Source organism: Triticum dicoccoides, chromosome 1B (assembly GCF_002162155.2).
Source record: "Triticum dicoccoides isolate Atlit2015 ecotype Zavitan chromosome 1B, WEW_v2.0, whole genome shotgun sequence".
NCBI classification, from domain to species: Eukaryota; Viridiplantae; Streptophyta; class Magnoliopsida; order Poales; family Poaceae; genus Triticum; species Triticum dicoccoides.
This window is the reverse complement of record NC_041381.1, coordinates 467,927,142-467,951,843: the sequence shown is the minus strand read 5'-3', so window position 1 is coordinate 467,951,843 and position 24,702 is coordinate 467,927,142. Positions and strand designations below refer to the sequence as shown.

General features: G+C 47.0%; 2 protein-coding genes across 2 annotated transcripts; one reads left to right on the top strand and one right to left on the bottom strand.

Moving 5' to 3' along the window:
• Positions 1–14,427: 14,427 nt before the first annotated feature.
• LOC119307035 (pre-mRNA-splicing factor ATP-dependent RNA helicase DEAH1-like) lies at positions 14,428–17,749 on the top strand. The gene has a single exon (XM_037583115.1). The coding sequence runs from the start codon at positions 14,452–14,454 to the stop codon at positions 17,632–17,634; it is 3,183 nt and encodes a 1,060-aa protein (XP_037439012.1). The 5' UTR covers positions 14,428–14,451; the 3' UTR covers positions 17,635–17,749.
• A 233-nt stretch (positions 17,750–17,982) lies between these two features.
• LOC119341679 (cyclin-dependent kinase C-2-like) lies at positions 17,983–22,279 on the bottom strand. Its single transcript, XM_037613545.1, has 12 exons — positions 22,050–22,279; positions 21,871–21,952; positions 21,697–21,787; positions 21,571–21,600; positions 21,346–21,458; positions 21,197–21,269; positions 20,978–21,098; positions 20,767–20,884; positions 19,202–19,341; positions 19,046–19,103; positions 18,831–18,901; positions 17,983–18,702 (listed from the first exon to the last, which is right to left on the bottom strand). The coding sequence occupies exons 1-12, from the start codon at positions 22,157–22,159 to the stop codon at positions 18,174–18,176; spliced, it is 1,536 nt and encodes a 511-aa protein (XP_037469442.1). The 5' UTR covers positions 22,160–22,279; the 3' UTR covers positions 17,983–18,173.
• Positions 22,280–24,702: the final 2,423 nt, after the last annotated feature.

The window sequence follows — 24,702 nt, the reverse complement described above, 5'->3', positions numbered from 1 at the left end:
ATCCAATTGGATATATATATCAGGATCTTTCCAACACGAGGTGCTTGCCAAAGGATAAAATGAAAAAGGGAAAGGTGAAGATCACCTTGACTCTTGCATAAAGTAAAAGATAGGCCCTTCGCAGAGGGAAGCAGAGGTTGTCATGTGCTTTTAGGGTTGGATGCACAAAATCTTAATGCAAAAGAACGTCACTTTATATTGCCACTTGTGATATGAACCTTTATTATGCAGTCCATCGCTTTTATTACTTCCATATCACACGATCGTATAAAGCTTATTTTCTCCGCACTAATAAGGCATACATATTTAGAGAGCAATTTTTATTGCTTGCAACATGACAACTTACTTGAAGGATCTTACTCAATCCATTAGGTATGGTGGACTCTCATGGCAAAACTGGGTTTAAGGATATTTGGAAGCACAAGTAGTATCAATACTTGGTGCAAGGAATTTTTGGCTAGCATGAGGGGGAAAGGCAAGCTCAACATGTTGGGAAGATCCATGACAATATACTTTAACTGAGATGTGAGAAAACATAAACCATTACGTTGTCTTCCTTGTCCAACATCAACTCTTTAGCATGTAATACTTAATGAGTGCTCACAATCATAAAAGATGTCCAAGATAGTATATTTATATGTGAGAACCTCTCTTTCTTTATTACTTCCTATTAATTGCAACAATGACCAAAACTATGTTTGTCAACTCTCAACAACTTTTATGCCTCATACTCTTTATATGTGAAGTCATTACTATCCATAAGATCAATATGAACTCTTTTATTCTTTTTATTCTTTCTATTTTCTCAAGATCATAGCAAGATAGCAAAGCCCTTGACTCAACACTAATATTTATTATATAAAGCTCATGGACTCGATTACATAAAGAGATCACAAAGCAAATCTCAAAACTACTTCATACCAAAACTTTATTCTACTAGATCAAGATATTACTAAAGGGATCGAACTAAGTAAAACGGTAAAGATAGGAGTGTGATGGTGATACGATACCGGGGCAGCTCCCCCAAGCTTGGCAGTTGCCAAGGGGAGTGCCCATACCCATATGATTATGTCCTCGGAGGTGATGAAGGTGGTGATGATGATGGTGGATAATCGCACATCGAGCGTAAAACCTCCTCCAGCTTGCGGATAATGCCCTTGACTCCGGTGATATGTTCCTTCAACAAGATATTTTCCTGTGTTAGATACTTGTTTTGTATGCGAGCTAACTCAATCATCTTGAAAGCTTCAATCTCGGTTGGAGTAAAGAGGTTAGGTAAAGGTTGAGGGATGTTTTCTTCTTCCACCGCCGGAGCTTGATCCTCCATGGCCTTCTTGATCCATCCATCCTTGTTGATCTCCTCAGGTTCTTCTCTTTTTAGCTCTATCTTCAATAGCCAAGCATCCTTATCTTCATTGTTGAAGGAGGGTGACATCATGATGCTCTAGATCTGTCAGAAAAATAGCTCGAAACAAAAATAGAGGATTTTTGCGTGATACGGTGGTCAAAACCTTCGGGAGATTATATAATGATTTTTTACCGACCAAGAGAAGTAACGTGCAAGAAAACAGAGTCTGGGAGGCACACGAGGTGCCCACGAGACAGGGGGCGCCCAGTAGGGGGGGCCTCCACCCTCGTGGAGGCCTCGTGTCCTTCCCGAATTACTTCTTGCTTTCCAAAATTCTTAAATATTCCAAAACAGAGAAAAAATGCCATTAGAATTGTTTTGGAGCCGGTTTACTTACCGTACCACGTACCTATTCCTTTTTGGAGTCTGAAATGTCCTGGAAAGTGTCCCTCATGTATTCCTCCGGGGTTACGATTTCAATACTATTAGTTTGAACATTGATAGGATTACCTGAGATATAATGTTTGATTCTTTGACCGTTCACCACCCTCGGACTTGTGCCTTCGAAGTTGTTGATTTTTATGGCACCGGAATGATAGACCTCCTCGATAACGTAAGGTCCTTCCCACTTAGAGAGAAGTTTTCCTGTAAAAAATCTTAAACAAGAGTTGAATAGCAACACATAATCACCTACGTTAAACTCACGCTTTTGTATCCTTTTGTCATTTCATCTTTTAACTTTTTCCTTGAACAGCTTGGCATTCTCATAGGCTTGGGTTCTCCATTCATCAAGTGAGATAATATCAAATAACCTCTTCTCACTGGCAAGTTTGAAGTCATAGTTGAGCTCTTTAATAGCCCAATATGCTTTATGTTCAAGTTCGAGAGGTAAGTGACAAGCCTTTCCATAAACCATCTTATACGGAGACATACCCATAGGATTTTATATGCAGTTCTATAGGCCCATAATGCATCATCAAGTTTCTTGGACCAATTCTTCCTAGATCTATTAACAATCTTTTGCAAAATTAATTTGAGCTCTCTATTGCTCAACTCTACTTGACCACTAGACTGTGGGTGATAAGGAGATGCAATTCTATGATTAACATCATGCTTAGCAAGCATCTTACGAAAAGCACCATGAATAAAATGTGAACCACCATCAATCATTAAATATCTAGGGACTCCAAACCTCGGAAAAATAACTTCTTTAAGCATCTTAATAGAGGTGTTATGATCAGCACTACTAGTTGGAATAGCTTCTACCTACTTAGTAACGTAATCAACAGCAACCAAAATATGTGTATAACCATTAGAGGCAGGAAAAGGTCCCATATAATCAAAACCCCAAACATCAAATGGTTCAATAATAAGAGAATAATTCATAGGCATTTCTTGACATTTACTAATATTACCAATTCTTTGACATTCATCACAAGACAAAACAAACTTACGGGCACCTTTGGAGAGAGTAGGCCAATAAAAACCGGATTGCAATACCTTATGTGCAGTTCTATCTCCAGCGTGGTGTCCTCCATATGGTTCGGAGTGACACTTGCGTAGGATTTGTTCCTGTTCATACTCAGGTACACAATGTCTAATAACACCATCTACTCCTTCTTTATAAAGGTGTGGGTCATCCTAGAAGTAATGTCTTAAATCATAAAAGAACTTTTTCTTTTGCTGGTATGTGAAACTAGGTGGTATAAATTTAGCAACAATGTAATTAGCATAATCAGCATACCATGGAGTAGTGCGAGAAGCATTAATGACCGCTCATTGTTCATCAGGAAAACTATCATCGATAGGTAGTGGGTCATCAAGAACATTCTCTAACCTAGACAAGTTGTCTGCAACGGGGTTCCTAGCTCCCTTTCTATCAATAATATGCAAATCAAATTCTTGGAGCAAGAGAACCCATCTAATAAGTCTAGGCTTAGCATCTTTCTTTTCCATAAGATATTTAATAGCAGCATGATCAACATGAATAGTAACTTTAGAATCAACAATATAAGGTCTGAACTTATCACAAGAAAACACAACTGCTAAGAATTCTTTTTCAGTAGTAGCATAATTTCTCTGGGCAGTATCAAGAGTATTACTAGCATACTAGATAACATTTAATTTCATATCAACTCTTTGCCCTAGAACAGCACCTATAGCATAATCACTGGCATCACACATAATTTCAAAGGGTAAATTCCAATTAGGTGGCTGAACAATAGGTGAAGTGATCAAAGCTTTCTTAAGTATTTCAAATGCTTCTACACAATCATCATAAAAGACAAAAAGAATATATTTTTGCAATAAATTAGTCAGAGGCCTAGAGATTTTAGAAAATTCCTTAATGAACCTCCTATAAAAACTGGCATGACCAAGGAAACTTCTTATACCTTTAATATCCTTGGGACACGACATCTTTTCAATAGCATCAACTTTAGCTTTATCAACTTCAATACCTTTTTCAGAAATTTTATGCCCCAAGATGATGCCTTCATTAACCATAAAGTGGCACTTTTCTCAATTCAGACGAGACTAGTGTCTTCACATCTCTGCAAAACTCGATCAAGGTTGCTCAAGCAATCATCAAAAGAGGATCCATAAACGGAGAAATCATCCATGAATACCTCACAAATCTTTTCACAAAAGTCAGAGAATATAGCCATCATGCATCTTTGAAAGTTAGCATGTGCATTACATAAACCAAAAGGCATACGTCTATAAGCAAAAGTACCGAAAGGGCAAGTAAAAGTAGTTTTTGATTTATCCTCCGCTGACACGGGTATCTAAGAGAAACCAGAATAACCATCTAGAAAGCAGAAATGTGTATGTTTGGATAATCTTTCTAGCATTTGATCAATAAAAGGTAAAGGGTAATGATCTTTCTTAGTAGCTTTATTTAATTTACAGAAATCAATTACCATCCTATAACCTCTAATAATTCTTTGCGGGGTCAATTCATCTTTATCATTAGGAACAATAGTAATACCTCCCTTTTTAGGAACACAATGGATAGGACTTACCCAATCACTATCAGTAACGGGATAAATTATACCTGCCTAAAGGAGCTTTAGTATCTCCTTTCTTACCACTTCTTTCATCTTAGGATTTAACCGTCGTTGAGGATCTCTAACTGGTTAGCATCTTTCTCCACTTTTATTTTGTGTTGGCATAGAGTGGGACTAATGCCCTTAAGATCATCCAAAGTATATCCAATAGTAGCATGGTGCTTCTTCAGAGTTTTCAATAATCTTTCCTCTTCCTGCTCTGAAAGGTTAGCACTAATAATAACAGGATATATCTTCTTTTCATCAAGATAAGCATATTTAAAATTATCAGGTAATGGTTTGAGCTCGAACACGGGATCACCCTTGGGTGGAGGGGGGTCCCCTAGGACTTCAACATGTAAGTTGTGTTTTAGAATAGGACCCTGTTGAAGGAATACTTCATCTATTTCCCTTCTTTCATTCATAAACATATCATTTTCATGGTCTAGCAAATATTGTTCTAACGAATCAGTAGGAGGTACGGCAATAGAATCAAGACGAATAATTTCATCCTTACTAGGCAATTCTTTATCATGGGGTTGTCTACGAAACTTAGCATAATTAAACTCATGAGACATATCCCCTAAGCCAATTGTAACCACATCCTTTTTGCAATCCATCCTAGCATTAACAGTATTCAAGAAGGGTCTACCAAATATAATGGGACAAAAGTCATCTTGTGGGGAACCAAGAACAAGAAAATCAGCAGGGTATTTAGCTTTCCCACACAAGACTTCGACATCTCTAACAATCCCAAATGGCTTAATGGCATCCCTATTTGCAAGCTTAATTGTAACATCAATACCTTCTAACTCAGCGGGTGCAATGCCATGCATAATTTCATTGTATAAGGAAAAAGGTATAGCACTAGCACCCACATCACATAAGCCATGATAACAATGATCTCCTATTTTAAGAGAAATAACAGGCATGCCTACAACAGGTCTATGTATCTTAGCATCTGGTCTAGCAATATTAGCAGTTTAACCACAGAACTAAATAACATGCCCATCTATATTATCATCCAAGAGATCTTTAACCATAGCAATACTAGGTTCAACTTTGATTTGCTCAGGGGGTGTATAAGTTCTAGTATTACTCTTACGAACAACAGTTGAAGCTTTAGCATGATCCTTTATCCTAACAGGAAAAGGTGGTTTCTCAACATAAGTAGTAGGAACAATAGGATCATTATAAGTGATAGTCTTTTCTTCAACTGTAATAGGTGCAACTACCTTTACTTCAGCGGGAGGATTGTATTTAAACCACTTCTCCTTAGGGAGATCAACGTGAGTAGCAAAAGATTCACAAAAAGCAGCTACTATCTCAGAGTCAAGTGCATATTTAGCGCTAAATCCATGAAAAGCATCGGTATCCTAAAAAGATTTAACACAATAAAACTTAGGTGTCATACCTGACTCCTTACCATCGTTGGAACCCCAATCTTCAGAGTTGCGTTTAATTCTTTCCAGTAAATCCCACTTGAACTTGGTAGTCTTCAGCATATAAGAACCAGCACAGGAAGTATCAAGCATGGTGCGATCATTGAGAGAAAGTCGAGCATAAAATTTTTGAATAATCATATCTCTTGAGAGCTCATGATTGGGGCATGAATATAACATTGACTTAAGCCTCCCCCAAGCTTGAGCGATGCTTTCTCCTTCGCGAGGCCAAAAATTATATATGTAATTACGATCACGATGAACAAGACGCATAGGATAGAACTTCTGGTGAAATTCCAACTTCAATCATTTATAGTTTCAAGATCCTGTATCATCACATAGCCTATACCATGTCAATGCATCTCCCTTCAAAGATAAAGGGAAGACCTTCCTCTTAACAACATCATCCGGAATACCTGCAAGCTTAAATAATCCACAAACCTCATCCACAAAGATAAGGTGTAAATTGGGATGCAATATTCCATCTCCTACAAAGGGATTAGCTAGCAGTTTCTCTATCATACCCGAACGAATCTCAAAGTAAACATTTTTAGTAGGTTCAGTAGGTTGAGGAGCAACTCTTTTCTCTACTGGTCGGGGTGAAGATACCCCGAACAAGCCCCTCAAAGGATTAGTTTCCATAGTAACAAGTGACAGAAAATTTCAGCACACTACATAAATGTTTCCTTACCAAGTTCCACTCACCAAAGGTGCTTCACTCCCTGCGAACGGCGCCAGAAAAGAGTCTTGATGACCCACAAGTATAGGGGATCTATCATAGTCCTTTCGATAAGTAAGAGTGTCGAACCCAACGAGGAGCAGAAGGAAATGACAAGCGGTTTTCAGTAAGGTATTCTCTGCAAGCACTGAAATTGTAGGTAACTGATAGTTTTGTGATAAGATAATTTGTAACGGGTAACAAGTAAAGAAAGTAAATAAAGTGCAGCAAGGTGGACCAATCCTTTTTGTAGCAAAGGACAAGCCTGGACAATTTCTTATAATGAGAAAAACGCTCCCGAGGACACATGGGAATTATCGTCAAGCTAGTTTTCATCACGCTCATATGATTCGCGTTTGGTACTTTGATAATTTGATATGTGGGTGGACCGGTGCTTGGGTACTGCCCTTTCTTGGACAAGCATCCCACTTATGATTAACCCCTATTGCAAGCATCCACAACTACAAAAGAAGTATTAAGGTAAACCTAACCATAGCATGAAACTAGTGGATCCAAATCAGCCCCTTACGAAGCAACGCATAAACTAGGGTTTAAGCTTCTGTCACTTTAGCAACCCATCATCTACTTATTACTTCCCAATGGCTTCCTCTAGGCCCAAATAATTGTGAAGTGTCATGTAGTCGACGTTCACATAACACCACTAGAGGAGGGACAACATACATCTCATCAAAATATCGAACGAATACCAAATTCACATGACTACTAATAGCAAGACTTCACCCATGTCCTCAGGAACAAACGTAACTACTCACAAAGCATATTCATGTTCATGATCAGAGGAGTATTAATATGCATTAAGGATCTGAACATATGATCTTCCACCAAGTAAACCAATTAGCATCAACTACAAGAAGTAATCAACACTACTAGCAACCCACGGGTACTAATTTGTGGTTTTGATACAAGATTGGATACAAGAGATGAACTTGGGTTTTGAGAGGAGATGGTGCTAGTGAAGATGTTGATGGAGATTGACCCCCTCCCGATGAGAGGATCGTTGGTGATGATGATGATGATGATTTCCCCCTCCCGGAGGGAAGTTTCCCCGGCAGAACAGCTCCGCCGGAGCCCTAGATTGGTTCCGCCAAGGTTCCGCCTCGTGGCGGCAGAGTTTCGTCCCGTAAGCTTGTTTATGATATTTTCAAGGTAAAAGCCTTCATATAGCAGAAGATGGGCACCGGAGGGCTACCAGGGGGCCCAGGAGACAGGGGGTGCGCCCCCACCCTCCTGGCCAGGGTGTGGGCCCCCTCTGGTATTTTCTTCGCTCAATAATTCTTATTAATTCCAAAAGTGACTTCCATGGAGTTTCAAGTTTTTTGGAGCTGTGCAGAATAGGTTTCCAATATTTGCTCCTTTTCAAGCCAGAATTCCAGCTGCCGGCATTCTCCCTCTTCATGATAAACCTTATAAAATAAGAGAATAGCCATAAGTATTGTGACATAACGTGTAATAACAGCCCATAATGCAATAAATATTGATACAAAAGCATGATGCAAAATGGACGTATCAGCTGCCATCTCCTTGTGGTCCGTTGCCCGCCCGTCCCGAAGAGTGCTTGAGCGCGAGGAGACCATGGTGGGTAATAGTCATGTGGACAGGAGAAAGGGAACGGAGGCGGATGACTGCAGCTATGGCCGGCGCAGCAGTTTATATAGCAATGGTGGGCGGCGGAGGGACGGACGTGTGGCACCGGAGTAGCCACCTCGGTAACCGTGTATTATTAATGTGGGCGGCAGACGGACAGGCGGACGGCACTTGTGTCGTTTGAAGGCGGAGCAATCACCTACACTAGGAAGTGGGGCGGGCGGCGCTGACCGTTTCGGGCAGAAAGCGCGTGCGGGCGAGGAAGGCAATCTGGGTGGGCCAGGGTAGTCAGACTCGTGCTTGGCAGCAGGTCGGTCCAGCAGCCGGACATGCTGGCTTGCCAGCGAGCTCGCCGAACTGAGCGACGACAATCAGATGATGGACGTAGATTCCGACCAGGAGACGGCGCCACTGTCCAAGCCGGTTCATGACGTGTTCACCATAGAGCAGGTGTGGCCGCACTTCGGCGCCCTAATGGCGGAAGAGCTACCAGCGCGGGAGGACCTGTGCTACAACCTCCGTCTCCTCAACGAGCACCGGTGAACAAGCGAACGACAATGCCATCACGGACATGTGGCCCTATGATTCTGGCTTCCCGAATGAGCAGCGGGCGCTGTATCAGACCATCTGTAGGGCCCGCGGGGTCCTCCCCGTCGTCCTTCGAGTTGTTGCGCTCGTCGTGGCGCCGTCGTCTCGCGTTGTCAACATGGTCAACGGACATGAGGAATGAGGAGATGACTATACTTGGAGAGGATGACAGTAGGGACCCACCAGGGCCATAGCCGCACGTACGCAAGTGCCTCCTTATTATATACTCCCTTTGTCCCAAAATAAGTGACTCAACTTTGTACTAACTTTATACTAAAACTAGTACAAATTTGAGTCACTTATTTTGGGACCGAGGGAGTACAACTGTAATTTTTTGCTTCCTCCCGGTTTCCTGACATCACGGTCCCACATCATTGTCAACCTATGTAGTCAATAAACGAGAGAATTGCACAAAGAGTGGCCGACAGCTGGGACCAAGCAGCTCGAGCAGTATTTGTGTTTTTGAGATGTGAGCACTGCAAAGTTTTTCTTGAGCGATGTTTTCGTTGTTGTTCAGAGGAGAGCAGGATATTAACTGAGCGGGCTGTGGCCCGTCTAGCCCAGGCCAGATATCCAGCCCAGATATTAATTTTTTTCAAGCTGAAAATGGCTAGCCCAGCTATACTTTTATTTAGGAATACCCGAGCAAGGTCAACTTGTTATTCTCCGCCCCGCTGGGCTACAAATCTTTTCTAGTAGAGATGCATTCGGCTTAACAAGAAAATAGGCTTTAAGAAATAATAAATGAAAAGTAATTATATAAACTGGGCAATAACTATAAAAAATGCACCAAACACGTAATTACTTTATAAAATATTTTTTTGGATTTTGAAAATTTTAATTTCATTAATTATTGCACGCGCAATGTTTCGTTGGATTTTTACGTAATACAAATTTATATTGAAATTGTATTTAATCTGACGAGAAATTTCGGGATAAAAATATTTCGAATCCCATCAAAATGTGGGAATTTTTATTGAATTCTGTTTTGAACGGTTGGTTGAAATTATTAATCGTTGTCCTAGCTAGAAAATGGGTTGTATTTTTAACAAACTGTAAATGGGTTGTAGTAAATTTTATTAGAATTCAAAAATGGGTTGCACATTCTTACAAATCTCAAATGAGTTATAAGTTCTCTGCCACACACTTGTGGGCTTACTAAGTTGATGTGTCCCCTCAAAAAATAAGTTGACACGTATGCAAGGCTTTGTCAACTTATAGTCAACACATGGTTCTAGCAGCAGTGGCCCTTGGATGTCCATCCAACCGATGTCGTGCTTCTTCTTCAATCTCGGATATTCTAGTTGCACCTGCCCAAAAAATGATTCCTCCTCCTGACATCTGGGGCGCACCATTTCGAAAGCTGACCTGTGGGCCTACTAAGTTGACGCGTACCAAGGGCTTTGTCAACTTAATCAATATAAATGATTCTAGCTGTAGTGACCGTACGATGTCCATACAACAGCCGTCGTGCTTCTTCAACCTCTGATCTTCTTGCTCCAGCCACCCAAAGCAGCGCCGGTCATGCCGCCTGCTCCTGCCTCCCGTGGTCGGTTGTGCTGTCGCGGAGGCCTCACGCCCCCTACTACTCCCACCGCTGGCCAGGCCATCCCTCTACTCACCCACACCCCCTGTTATTCTGCGGTGACGGCAGCCTCACATCGCAGCCGAACCAGTGAACCCTCGTACTCCTCTCCGCTAAGGCATCCACTGCCGCGTCTTCCCCGGCTCCGCGTCGTCCCCTTCCCAGGCCTTGCCGTCGTCCGCCGCCTTGGTGCTCTCGGCGCGGCGTGGTCAATGTGGTCAACGACTGACTTCCATTGGAAGAGTACTGTACGTGGAGAGGCTGACAGCTGGGTCCACGGCCGCAGCAAGGAAGTGCCTCCTTATTATGCGGAAAATAATGATTTCTCCACCTGACAGCAGGGACCCACCGGACGGGCCACCGTATTTCGCGAAAAAAATGTTTCCTCCCTGATTGCTGGTACCTACTAGCTACATCTTCACACGCAAGGAAGTGCATCCATATTATGGGCAAAAAAATGATTTGCCCCCTGACTGTTGGGACCCACCAGCTACATCTTCGCATGCAAGGAAGTGCCTGACAGTCGGGACCCACCTGGTCGAAGCGTACGTAGTGTTGTCATTCTGGTCGCGAATGTGTACGTACATACTGGTCGATGTAGAGGCGTGCACGTGTCGTAGTAGAGGCGCGCACGTGTCGTACTAAAGGCGCGCATGTAGCATGTACACGTACGTACAACGACTAGGGTGCAAGAAAGGAAATACTGTCACGTACGTATATACGGGTGGGGTCTCGAACGCCTACTCGCACATACGTATGGCCAGGGCTCGTGTACATGGCCGGATCGGAACGGAGAAACGGCGTCGTCGTCGTGTTCATGGGGAGCCAACCGGCTGGGTTGGAATGGAATGCGTCGTCGTGTTCATCGGGAGGGCTTGGACGGAACAGCCAATGGAAACGAGGCCTAGCGTACCGCAGAACGGAGGAAAAGACCTTATGTTCAACCGGCCACGGTCGAAACGGGATCATGTTCATCGGGAGGGGTCTGGCATACCGCAAAACGGAGGAAACGGACTTCTGTTCGACCTCCTATGGTTGAAACGGGGTCCTGTTGATCGGGAGGGGTGTGGCATACCGCAAAACGGAGGAAACGGACTTGTGTTGGAGCACTACAGTCGAAACGGGGGTCTTGTTCATCAGGAGGGGTGTGGCGTACCATAAAACGGGACTCCACGGGATACTGTTCGTCTCCACCGTCGACCTCCTCCAGCCTCCACGGGCTACTGTTCATCCACCGTCGACCTCCTCAAGCCTCCACATGGGCTCCTGTTCATCCAGCCTCTACCGCGCGCTCCTCCACCAGCTGCTGTTCAACCAGCCCTCTCCACGTGGTCCTGTTCCAACCTCCCCTCCACGGGCTACTGCTCATCCAGCCCTCCACCGGCTACTGTTCAACCAGCCCTCCACGGGATCGTCCTGTTCATCCAGCCCTCCACTGGGTCCTGTTCATCCACCCCCAACCGGCTTGATCAATCGGGGTCCTGTTCATCCAGCGGCAACAACCTCTACTACCACGGGGTCCTGTTGATCCAACCTCCCCAGCGGGAACTGTTCATCCACCCCCACCCCCCCAACAATGTTCATTGTTCATCAAGGGAAAGAGGCAGCAGGTTCGATCGGCTTCAGTTAGCAGCAGTAGCGAAGGAATCGCTCGATCGGGTTCAATTAATAGCCAGGGATCGATCGATCGCTCGGGTTCAGTAACGCGTAGCTTGTAGTGCAATCGCTCGGGCTCAGTAGGCGAACGCCTCACTCGGGTTCAGTTAGGGTCCAACGCCTCGCACCCACGCACGTATGTGTACGAGAGAAACGCGCATCGCTCAGCCCCCGACCACCCACCGTAACTGGGAACTCCCTGATATTTTCCTCACACTCGCTTCTACCACGGTTTTTTCCGTCATGGACGGCCCAAAGAATGTCATGCAGCTGCGTCTCCAGCCAGCCCAGGACGAAAAGCCCATTTTCTATCATGATTTTTTGTCATAGAAGTAGGAGTCCACCACATTTATGATGATACCGGGTTTTGTCACAATTATCGTCATAGAAGTGTCATAAGCATGACAGAAAAAAAATCGTTCAGCCCAAAATGTCACGGATGTGTCTTTTTTTGTAGTGAAAATTGTGATACCATGATACTAGGTATAATAGGACATGCACAAGAGGGAAGAGGTATGGGTGTGGTTTCATTACCTTAGAATTTATACTGCAAATAACGGCTTGCAACTATTGACCTCTCATTGTCGGCTTGACACCGGCGGACGGATAATGGAAATGGGAGAGGAGAGAGATCGTGAAGCCAACAAGTAACAGGGGAGCCGAGAGGCACGTGGCCTGCTGACACGTACTGTCAAGTTTGTCGAACAGTGGAGTGTACGACATCACATTTAGTTGTGAGCTTTTGGGGATCCTAATCTAGGCATCTAGAAACGATGGTAACAAGAACACATGATTTTACCCAAGTTCGAGCTCTCCAGGAGATAATACCCTACGTTATGCTTGTGTTTATTGTGTTGGAGTGAATAGAGAGTACATGTATCTACCAAAAGATTGTGTGATATCTCTACGAGCTAAGCCCCTTGGTTTATATAGGTACCGATGGGGTCCTAGGGTACATCAATCCTAGTCGGCTATGTACGAAGAGATAGAAACCTCCACGAATTCAGCGTCTTGGAGTATACGTAAGTCTTTTGGATCCTTCCAATTATATGTCCTGGACCACCTGATGTGGCTCAGGTCGGAACAGACAAGGGGCCCTTAGCCCGGCCCATGGAGAGTCGACATGACGAGAGGCCCCCTAGCTGGAACACCGTCAACATGCTGCAAGGAGTGATGGGAGGTGAGAGGTGGCGCCAATGTGAACGAGAGGCCCCCTAGCTGGAACACCGTCAACATGCTGCAAGGAGTGATGGGAGGTGAGAGGTGGCGCCGGTGTGAAGCACTGATGTTTATTTTGACGTTGCGGTGGTGCGACCCTGCAGGTGGTGGTCTGAAAGGTATGTGGGGTTGTTGCGAGGGCTCCGTTGTGATGCGCGAGTGTCGCGTGGTGCTACAGGACCGTTGACTTTGCTGTAGTGGAGCATCGCTGGGCCGTCAGATCATCCCTGGTATTGTAATGGGGCACCGATGGCCGCCACGTGGTGCTACAGGAGCGTCGGCGGTGCTGCATTGGAGTATCACCAGGCCACTAGAGCATCGTGATGCTACAATGGAGCACACCATCGATGCAACTCTCGCCAAAGCTATGTGCGTGGTGTGATGAGCGGGGATGCTGGAGGCGTTTCAGGGGGGAGACGTGGGCGTGTTGGGGAGGGAATCGATGGCATGGTCTCAGCGTGGCCCTGTCATCAGGTATCTAGCAGCCCAAATTAGATTATGCGTGAGCAAATCAACAACTGGATATGCGGCTGGACTTTTCATGAGATCACCTGCTGATGCCTAGCAGCCGCCTTAAGGTATACATTATTATTACTTTATTCTGGCGATTATCTTTTTTTTGCAGGTATTTTGACGATTATTACTTAGATACTACTCCCTTTGTCTCATGTAAGATTATTATTTTTGGCATAGTGTAGTGTCAAAACAAAAAGGTGTTATATCATGAGAGCAGATACTACCACATAGACGAGATGAAACCCTCGGTAGGACTACGCATCCCTACACCAAACAACATGTGTGAAGCGAGAGAAGCTTCAACCCGGAGTCAACTAATGATATTCAATTCATGACGGTCAAACTGTTGTTTCTTGAAGATCAAGAAAGCCAATGTGCAACTCGTTACAGTTAACCAAAGAATTTCGTCGAACTTGATCGGCCTGCAACGCCGACGGCAGCAATAGAAACAAACCACCAAGGGCTGGGATCTAGGCAGCTCCTTCCGGTGGAGCCACGGATGCCCAACTCACTGCCGAGTCGGTTTGGAACCGCCATAGCCAGCTTTCGATCACGTACACAAATCAAATCAAAATAATTAAAGACCCATCAGCGGAAGCCCGGATAAAGCGGTCGCACGTTTACCCCTTCCATCGAAACCGACTCTGCTGTCCCGGGGAGGCGGCGGCGTCGCGGTCGCGGCCGGGGTCGACGAGAGCGCGGTGTGTTCGTGTCCGGCCGGCCACGCCATGGCGAGCGAGGAGGGCCAGCTCAAGACGCGGGTGTCCGACCGTCTGATGGCGCTCCTGGGCTACTCCGAGGTCATGGTGGTGCGCCTGGTGCTCCGCCTCGCGCGGGACAGCGCCTCGGCGGCCGACCTCGCGGCGCGCCTCGTCGACCTCGCCGGCCTCCCCTCCTCCGCCGACACCGTCGCCTTCGCGGAGGACGTGCACGCCATGTTCCCCCGCAAGGGCTCCCGCGTCAGCGAGTACCGGAAGCAGGTGCAGGAGGCGGCGGCGTTCGCCAAGAGGCAGAGCGCCCTCAAGCTGCTCGACGACGAGGACGATGTCGCTGAAGACGCCGGCGCCACCACCACCGCGTGGTCCTCTAACAGCAACATCAAGAAGCGTTTCAGGCAGAAGGCCGCGAGCCAAGGGGATGACGACGGCGAGGAGGAGGCGACTGTAATGCGCGATTCAGGGCGGAAAGTGCGAGCGCAGCGTGCTCCCGCGACGGACGGCGGCGATTCTGGTGGGGAGGAACTAGAGGAGATGGACCGTGACCAGATCGAGAAGGCTCAGCTCGACCAGCACATCAGAGAACGCGACGCGGCCAGCACTAGGAAACTGACGGATGGGAAGCCGTCCAAGCGAGAACAGGGCGAGCTCGCCCGGCGGTCCGAAGCCATGGACAGGGGCGACACCTCGGAGCTCAGGACGGCCTCGCGGCACGCGTACCTGGAAAAGCGGAAGAAGATGAAGGTGGAGGAGATGCGAGACGAGATCATCGACAACGAGCTTATCTTCGACGGCGTCAAGATGACGAACGCCGAAGAGCAGGAATTCAGGCGCAAGAAGGAAATCTACGAGCTTGTCAAGGACCGCGTCGGAAAGGACGCAGACGCCGGCGACTACTATAGGATGCCAGAGGCATACGACGCCGCAGAAAACTTGGATCAGGCTAAGCGGTTCGCCGTTCCGAGGCAACGGTACGATGACCCCGAGGCGTCGGCGGCGAGAGGCGGCAGGAGGAGCGATTTCTTCTCGGAGCAGGAGGCCTGGGAAGAGCAGCAGATAAGGAAGTCTCGGCTGAACTTTGGATCAGGTGACGGTGGCCGGGCCGGCGGCGGCTACGAGCTTGTCCTGGAAGACGTGGTCGACTTCGTCAAGTCCACCGTGCAGGCCGGCGCCGAGCCGGACGGCGAGATGGACGAACTGGCCGAGGCCGTCGACGCCAAGGTCAAGTTACAGCGGGAGCTGCAGGACGAGAGGAAGAATCTGCCCGTGTACAAGTTCAAGGACGACCTGCTCAAGGCCATCGAAAAGTACCAGGTGCTGATCATCGTCGGAGAGACCGGCTCCGGCAAGACCACGCAGATACCTCAGTACCTCCACGAGGCCGGGTACACGGCCAAGGGGAAGAAGATCGCGTGCACGCAGCCGCGGCGCGTGGCGGCGATGAGCGTGGCGGCGAGGGTGGCGCAGGAGCTGGGCGTCAAGCTCGGGCACGAGGTCGGCTACTCCATCAGGTTCGAGGACTGCACCTCGGACAAGACGGTGATCAAGTACATGACGGACGGGATGCTCCTGCGGGAGTTCCTCGGCGAGCCGGACCTGGCGAGCTACAGCGTGGTGATCGTGGACGAGGCGCACGAGCGCACGCTCTCCACCGACATCCTCTTCGGCCTGGTCAAGGACATTGCGCGCTTCCGGCCGGACGTGAAGCTGCTCATCTCCAGCGCCACGCTCAACGCCGAGAGGTTCAGCGACTTCTTCGACGAGGCCCCCATCTTCAAGATCCCCGGGAGGCGGTACAAGGTGGACATCCACTACACCACGGCGCCGGAGGCGGACTACATCGCCGCGGCCGTGGTCACGGTCCTGCGGCTGCACGTCAAGCAGCCCGCCGGCGACATCCTGCTGTTCCTCACGGGGCAGGAGGAGATCGAGACGGTGGAAGAGCTACTGAAGCAAAAGATGAGGACGGTCGGCAGCAAGATTGCAGAGCTGGTGATCTGCCCGATCTACGCGAACCTGCCCACCGAGCTCCAGACCAAGATCTTCGAGCCGACGCCGGAGGGCGCCCGCAAGGTGGTCCTGGCCACCAACATCGCCGAGACGTCGCTGACCATCGACGGGATCAAGTACGTGATCGACCCGGGCTTCTGCAAGCTCAAGTCGTACAACCCGCGCACGGGCATGGAGTCGCTGCGCGTTGAGCCCATCTCCAAGGCGTCGGCGGACCAGCGCGCCGGCCGGTCGGGGCGCACAGGGCCGGGCAAGTGCTTCCGCCTCTTCACGGAGTACAACTTCAGGCACGACCTGGACGACGATACGGTCCCGGAGATCCAGAGGAGCAACCTGGCCAACGTGGTGCTGAGGCTCAAGGCGCTGGGCATCAACGACCTGGTGAGCTTCGACTTCATGGACCCCCCGGCGTCGGAGGCGCTGCTCAAGGCCCTGGAGGAGCTCTTCGCCCTCGGCACGCTCAACAGCCGCGGCGAGCTCACCAAGACCGGGAGGCGGATGGCGGAGTTCCCCCTGGACCCCATGCTCTCCAAGGCCATCGTCGCGTCGGAGAAGTACGGGTGCTCCGAGGAGGTGGTGACCATCGCGGCCATGCTGTCGGCCGGGAACGCCGTCTTCTACCGGCCCAAGGACAAGCTGGTGCTCGCCGACACGGCGCGGCAGGCCTTCCACGCGGGCAACGTCGGCGACCACGTGGCGCTGCTCAACGTGTACAACGCGTGGACAGAGTCGGGCTACTCGTCGCAGTGGTGCCGCGAGAACTTCGTGCAGCCGCGCACCATGAAGCGCGCGCGGGACGTGCGGGACCAGCTGGAGGCGCTGCTGGAGCGGGTGGAGATCGAGCACTGCTCCGGCGCCGGCGACCTCGACGGGATAAGGAAGGCGGTCACGGCGGGCTACTTCCGTAACGCCGCGCGGCGGCAGAAGGACGGGTCGTACCGTGCCGTCAAGAGCCGGCAGATGGTGTTCGTGCACCCGAGCTCCGGGATGGCGGAGCTGCCGCCTACGTGGGTGGTGTACCATGAGCTGGTGCTGACCAGCAAGGAGTACATGCGGCAGGTGACGGAGCTCAAGCCGGAGTGGCTGCTGGAGATCGCGCCGCACTATTACCAGCGCAAGGACATCGACGGGCACCAGCCAAAGAAGACGGCCAAGGACAAAGGTCCAGCGGCGAGGCAAACCTGAACCTCGACAACATTTCAACCTAGAAATCCTGGAATTCAAACTTGTGTATAAACATTATTCTTGTAAGATTTTAACTCCTAAAAATTCCAGCACATTCTGTCCATTTCAAATTAACTCAAGTATCTAAATAAGCTTCTTTAAGTGTATAAAAAATTCTATTCCCGCTGTCCCATAATATAAGAGCGTTTTTTACACCAGTGTATGTGACGGAGGGAGTAGCATCTACAGCAACAAATATGAAAATATATTTTATTAATGAAACTGATATGGTGTACAGATGTTGCTATATTTTTTCTATATAGATAGTTGATCAAACTTACTAGCAGGACGAAACTAAAACTTCCCAAGTAATTAATCCATAGCTAAATGACATTAATTATCATATCAAGCCCAGCAAAAGGCACATCAGTTAAATTAAACTTGAAATACAAGTATCAGTGCATAGGTTTCCACTTATCATGGGCAATTCCTACATGCCATGGCCTTTTTGAAAAAGAAAAAGAAATCTACATGACATGGTATTGTTGAGATGCTACATACTATTGCCAGTTTCCATACTGCTGCTGCTGGTTTCGAGAGCCAGCTTGTGGGGGATAATTTGGCCCCCGGCCTGGGCCGCCAGGACCATAAGGACCGGCTTGTGGAAAGTTTGGAGCACCACCATAGCCACCACTGCTGCCACCACCCCTTGGGCCACCGCCAGGGTACGGAGGAGGCCCTCGACCTTGTTGAGGGTAAGGGCCACTGCCATAGCCGCCACCTTGCCCTCCACGGTTCGGATACCCTCCACCACCTTGGTTCCCGCCCGGTGGGTACCTATTTGGCCCTCCTGGCCCTCGGGGCTTTCCATAGTGATGACCTGACCCAGATGCCATTGGTGGATGTGGGTTGTTGGTAGGCTGGGCTGGCCTGATTTGATGGCCTGATTGCTGGATTGGGGGCAAACGGGCATGAGGAGGCTGAGGATGATGCGTCTTTTGCCGCTTTGCAGCAGCATCATCAGCTTGCCGCTGCTGTTGACGTCTTTTCTTCGTCTGATATTCATGTGAAGCTTCATACTTTGGCAAGCTGCACCAGTAAACACAAAAGGAAAATGGACACCAATTAATTAATCATAGTGGGGTATGTCTTAATATAACTTAGGATGATTATGGCAAGCCATGAGTCAGGGAATGGAAAAGGCCTACGAGCATCACCTTTTAGGATCACATGGTAGGGGATCAGTCCAGAAATATTCAGAATCAAGAGCTTCATTTGCAGATATCCTCTGGAGAGTGCAAGTCATGTCATATGGTTGAATAATAAAAAAAATTGGCAGTTACGAAAATATGAACAGAAAAGCCAGGCCCACAAACCATTTGCATATCAAAGCATATAAATGTAAGCAAACACTAAAAAGAAGCAACTATACCTTTGACGGGTCCAGTGTTAACATCCTCTCCAGCAGATCCAGAGCATGAAAATCAAAACTAGAACCACACAAAGTAAGCAAACACTCTTCCGAAAGGGCAACTGAGCAAGCTTCAAGTACAAAAGATAAAAAGCAAGTATAATACATAGTACTTACTGTTTAAAAGCATCCTTAACATGCCTCTTCAATTGGCGGGGAGGCTTCAAATTATTATACCATGGCATTTTTGTCACACCCGGCCAAATCAATTCGTCAGGGGTACCACAAAGCTCGAATATTTTGGTCAGTTGGTCTGGCTGCAAAAAATATCAGAGACAGGCAGATTACTCACGATTGCAGCAGACTGCAAGTTCAAGCTTAGAACAAATACACTTTAGTGCTAGGTGATTCCAGATACTGACTGAAAGTGCCTCAAAGTAAAGAACTGCTGGGCTAGACAGGGAGCAACTTTATTTTTATAACAACGAAAAGAACCACGCACATTTTGAAGAAATTAAGAGTAAATATGAATGAGGACGGAGGAGTTAAGTTCAGGTTTCTCTTGGCAAAGTAGAGAAACATTCCCTAACTTCCGAAACATCTACAACGAGATTGGTGCACTTCTTTTTTCACATAACAGGGCTACTACAAGAATGGAATTTGTTTCCCTGCTGTAACCAAGTTTAAATATATAGCTAAAGATTATTGTAGATATGGAGAATTTCGTAAGAGTGTTTGAACTAACAAGAGCAACATTTTCACATAACAGGAGTACAAACATAGTAGGATGTGTTTTTCCTTCCATAACCAAGTTAAAATGTCTAGCTTCACATGGCTAGATATTTCCTAAGTACGATTTGTTGTAGGATATATATCCAACAGTGTACAATCTCTAGGAGATATTCCCCGAGTAGTAGAAAAATAGTAGGATGTGTTGCCGTCAGATAAATATGGATAATTTTGCAACATTGTACAATCTCTAGTACTCCCCGGGTGTGTTACACATGGCTGCTAGTTAATGTTTGCCTAAATGCTCTAGCTTCAAATTATGACATATATTCCCCGAGTAGTACAAAAATAGTAGGATGCGTTGCCGTCAGATAGATGTGGATAATTTTGCAACATTGTACAATCTCTAGTACTCCCCAGGTGTGTTACACACACACATGGCTGCTAGTTTCTCTTTACCTAAATGCTCCAGCTTCACATTATGATATATATTCCAAGTCTCTTCATAATTATAAAAATGATTCTTACACTATTTAGGTTTGAGAACTAAATGAATTAAAGATATTCAATTGATAATAAGTACTCCCTCCATTCCTCAATATAAGGTGTATTATTTTTTCAAAAAGTCAAACTTCTGTAAGTTTGACCAAGTTTATAGACAAAAATATCAATATCTAGAATACCAAATCATTATCACTAGATTCATCATGAACTATATTTTTACATTTTATATATTTAGTATTATAAATCTTCATATATTTTGCTGTAAACTTGGTCAAACATAGATAACAGTTGACTTTTTGAAAAACTAATACACCTTATATTTAGGAATGGAGGGAGTATATTCCAAGTCTCTCCATAATCATATTCAATTGATAATAAATTAAAGATATTCCAAGTCACTTCATAATCACAACATTAAGTATATGACAGCTAATAGGGATTATGCTAATAACTAACCTCATCACAGCAATTGATAAAAATAATCTGTCCAACACCTTTAGAAACCATACCTCATTCTTTCCAGGCAGTATTGGCTTTCCATTGAGAAGCTCTGCAAAAATACAACCCACCGACCACATGTCCACCGCTGGCCCATATTTTGTGCTTCCTAGCAGCAACTCTGGAGGTCTGAAATCATTAACCCAACGAAAGAGTCAGCAAGATCCAATTACTAATACTGCACTAGATAACTTGCAAGACGAAAGGATAACACTGCAATACCTGTACCACAGAGTGATCACACGGTTAGTGAGGTTTGCGTTATGATCACTCGAAAATGATCTTGCTAGGCCAAAATCAGCCAGTTTTAAGTTACCCTCGTTGTCTATCAAGAGGTTAGATCCTGCAGGAGTAAATTTTGATACATGATTAGCATAAAAACAACAAAGTCACCATCACAACATAACACACAAATTCATGCAAGTTATCTGCCGTAGATACCTTTAATATCACGATGCAGAACTTGATTGATATGGCAATAGTGAAGGCCCGTGAGGAGTTGCTTCATGTAGCACTGGTACATGACATTATATCAGGAACTACACTTGTAGCAACCAGTTCCGTCATCATACACTTATGGATGGTTTTACCTTAATCTGTGGAATGGTGAAGCGCATCCCAGGCTTATCAGCCAACCCAGTCAAGTCATGGTCCATGTACTCAAAGACCATGTAAATGCTCCCTTTGTACTTGTTGCCATCGACTATGGAACAACAACACGACAGATCAAATGGCAAAACTAGGCAACTGACCATTCATTTTAGTTTTTTGAGAAGAATCAAAAACACTAATATCGTTCTTAGAAAGAACCGTACTTTGCTTCCCCTGCTCGTCTCTGTCCGGCCCTGCAAGAATCAACCCAACACCCATTAGTCCTCTGGACGCAGGCAGTTAACAATCCAACATGAAGTTCTTCTGATTCGTGTGATGATTAGTCGAACCTGGGGATGTAACGATCTCCTTGAGCTGGATGACGTTCTGATGGTGCAGCTTCTTGAGGATTTTGATCTCGCGGATGGCGGTGATAGGGAACTGCGTCGAATCGAGAAAAGAAAGCCTCAGAGCCAAGAACATCATTTATTTAGGAAAAAAGAAAGACGCGGCAGGATACTTACACCCTCGCGCTCGTTGTCCATGCGGATCTTCTTGAGCGCGACGATCTCCTTGGTCTCCGTCTCCTTGGCCATGAACACTTGCCTGGCAACAACAAAGACGACGCAGCCGAATCAGACCGACGCATAGGCGTTTCGCGGGATTGGGGGGGATTGGGATTGAGGGGTCGACAGGCGCGTACCCGTATGTGCCCTCGCCGATCTGCTCGAGCTTCTCGAAGCAGTCGACGCCGCGGGAGCCCCACGACGGGTAATCGTCGAGGTTGAGCTGCCCCGGCGCCGCCGTCGCCATGGCTTCCGGCGCTTTCTCCTCGCGGCGAGTTAGGGTTTAGAGGACGCGCCGCGAGGATTGGGTTGGTGGGCGGCGTGGGAAAGGAGAGGAAAGTAACGGGGCCGACGAAGAGGGGTGTGGTCTCAGAGCATCTTCAACAGCCGCGCTATAGCGCCGCGCGTAAAAAACCTTTTAGCACGCGCGTTGCGGCTGGTTTTGCGCGCCCGCCTGCGCTGGCTTCAGTAGCCGCGCCATAATGCAGCGTGCGCGCGCCGTTCCAGCAGAGCGCAAAAATACAGCGCGCATGACTCGCCGGGCATTTTGCATATATGGATATTTTTGACAAAAATGAACATGTAAAATTTGACACAAACAAGTTGATGAATAAAAGTTCATGCCCACAAGTTCATCAAAATCATGCCCACAAGTTCATCCAACCAAGTTCAAATGCAAACGGGGTGAGCGGGGCGCCGGTGTGCGCGTCCATGGGGGGGCAGGGCGCCGGCGCCGGCGCGCGGGGCGTAGGACGAGGAGAGGGAGAGAGTGCGGGCGCGAGCGCTCGAGTGTGCCGCGCGCTGTAGCTGGCGCTCCAAATACACCGTGCGGATAAGTGTTTTTGACCGCGCGCCCAACCCGTTATCGCGCGCGCGCCGTTTTTGGCGCCCGCTGGAGCGAGCCGCCGCGTTGCGCGCGCGCTAAAAAGGCCTATTTTGCGGCGCGGCGCTAGTTTAGCGCGGCTGTTGGAGATGCTCTGAAGCCTGAACTCTGAAGCCTGAACAAGTCGAGTCGGGTTAGTTGTCATAAGCTTCAATCGTGTCCGTTCGTTTTCGGGGTTGTCGTGTGATGAGATTGGCCACGTGCGTGTGTCGGTGTTTCTATCTCTTTTTTCCTTTTTTTCGATTATGGGTTTTCTTTTTTGAGGGAAGGCCATCATGGCTAGCTTTATTAAAACTTTAACTAGGAATTACATCATCCAAAAGTTTGGGAATAAGACAAGCCGGAGGCTCATTAACCCAACTACTGTTGATCTTATTACAGAAACTATGACTAGCTAGCACATGAGCTGCTTGGTTCGACGAACGACCACAATGCTTAAAAGTAACCTTCCCAATAAGCGAAGACACGTCCATACACTCGGCAAAAATGGCAGCAGCAGCATCCCACCATCTGGTTTGGCCTGAGCAGTATTCAATAACTGTTGACGAATCTGATTCTGCTTCTACTCTAGGGAAACCAAGAGAGTTTGCAAAAGCGAGACCGTTTCTCATTGCCAGAGCTTCAGAGGTGACCACATCTGATACATGTGTTAAGTGTTTGCATTGGGCTGCTAAGAAGTTACCTTTCTCATCTCGAATGACTGCTGCCGTTGCTCCAGTACTTTCATCTACATGGAATGAGGCATCCACATTCAACTTCACAAATCTCGGATTGGGTTTCAACCACCTTTTTTCAAGGGTATCTCGACTCCTTTGATTTGCTTGATGGAAGTTGTTTGCAATAGCCAGAACTGCCATGGGCCATCTCGAGGAATGCGGTGGGGATCCATTGTGAGTGAATTCACGACGGATCCACCATAGGTACCAGCCCCCTACAGCTAGAATTTGTTTGACATCTAGGCTTGGCTTTAATGGAACCGGACGATCATTCATCAGTAGTAAGTATTCAAGCACGACTGAACCAGATCGATCCACCTCCATGGCCTCTTCGACAATTTCAAGGATCCCCAGGCTACTCCACAACTCCCTGGCATGAGCGCATCCAAAGAGGAGATGCTTTATATCCTCAGCCGCCTCGTGGCATATTGGGCATCCGTCGTCAGACCCTACATGACGGTTCACCAGGATTGATTTTAAAGGAATTATACCATGCAAGGCTCGCCAACAGAATATTGAAACTTTGCGTGGAATCATTAGCTTCCATAGTTTTCTCCATATCTCCGGAGTTTGAGAGCTCGCTGGTCGTCCAATCCTATTTGTGTATCCTTGGAAAGATCGTTGCCATTGAATTTTATATGCAGAGCGTACTGTAAACAGCCCCTTACGATCAGGATGCCATGCGATGAAGTCCTCAAAGGCACTGTGATGAACTGGTATCTCTAGTATCCTCCTGACATCTACAGGGTTAAAAATAGATTGTACTAATTCTTCATCCCATGACCCTGCAATAGGGTCGATCAGATCGCTGACTGTTGTTAGGACAGTTTGACCCCGGGCAGAGATCACCTTTCTATCTGGGCTTCCTGGTATCCAAGGATCATCCCAAATATTCACGTTTTCTCCTGTGCCAATCCGCCAGATGTATCCCAATTTGAATGTTTCCAGTCCCTTCATAACACTTTGCCATGTGAATGATGCACCTTTCTTTAGTGTAGCCTGTAGTAAACTGACATTTGGGTAATATTTTGCCTTTAGCACTCGGGCACAAAGAGAGCCTGGGTTGGTGATTAATCGCCAACATTGCTTCGAAAGCATTGCTAAGTTAAAGGAGTAGAGATCCCTAAATCCCATACCACCTTCATTTTTTGGGTAGCACATCTTCCACCAAGTTTACCAGTGCATCCTTCT

What these genes read in the sequence shown, in the direction of transcription:
- LOC119307035 (XM_037583115.1), top strand. Translation starts at nt 14,452, where the DNA reads ATGGCGAGCGAGGAGGGCCAGCTCAAGACGCGGGTGTCCGACCGTCTG.
- LOC119341679 (XM_037613545.1), bottom strand. Translation starts at nt 22,159, where the DNA reads ATGGCGACGGCGGCGCCGGGGCAGCTCAACCTCGACGATTACCCGTCG. An exon ending in TGGACAACGAGCGCGAGGGT is followed by an intron (nt 21,788 to 21,870) that starts GTAAGTATCCTG and finishes GATTCGACGCAG; the next exon opens with TTCCCTATCACCGCCATCCG. An exon ending in TCACCATTCCACAGATTAAG is followed by an intron (nt 21,270 to 21,345) that starts GTAAAACCATCC and finishes GTCATGTACCAG; the next exon opens with TGCTACATGAAGCAACTCCT.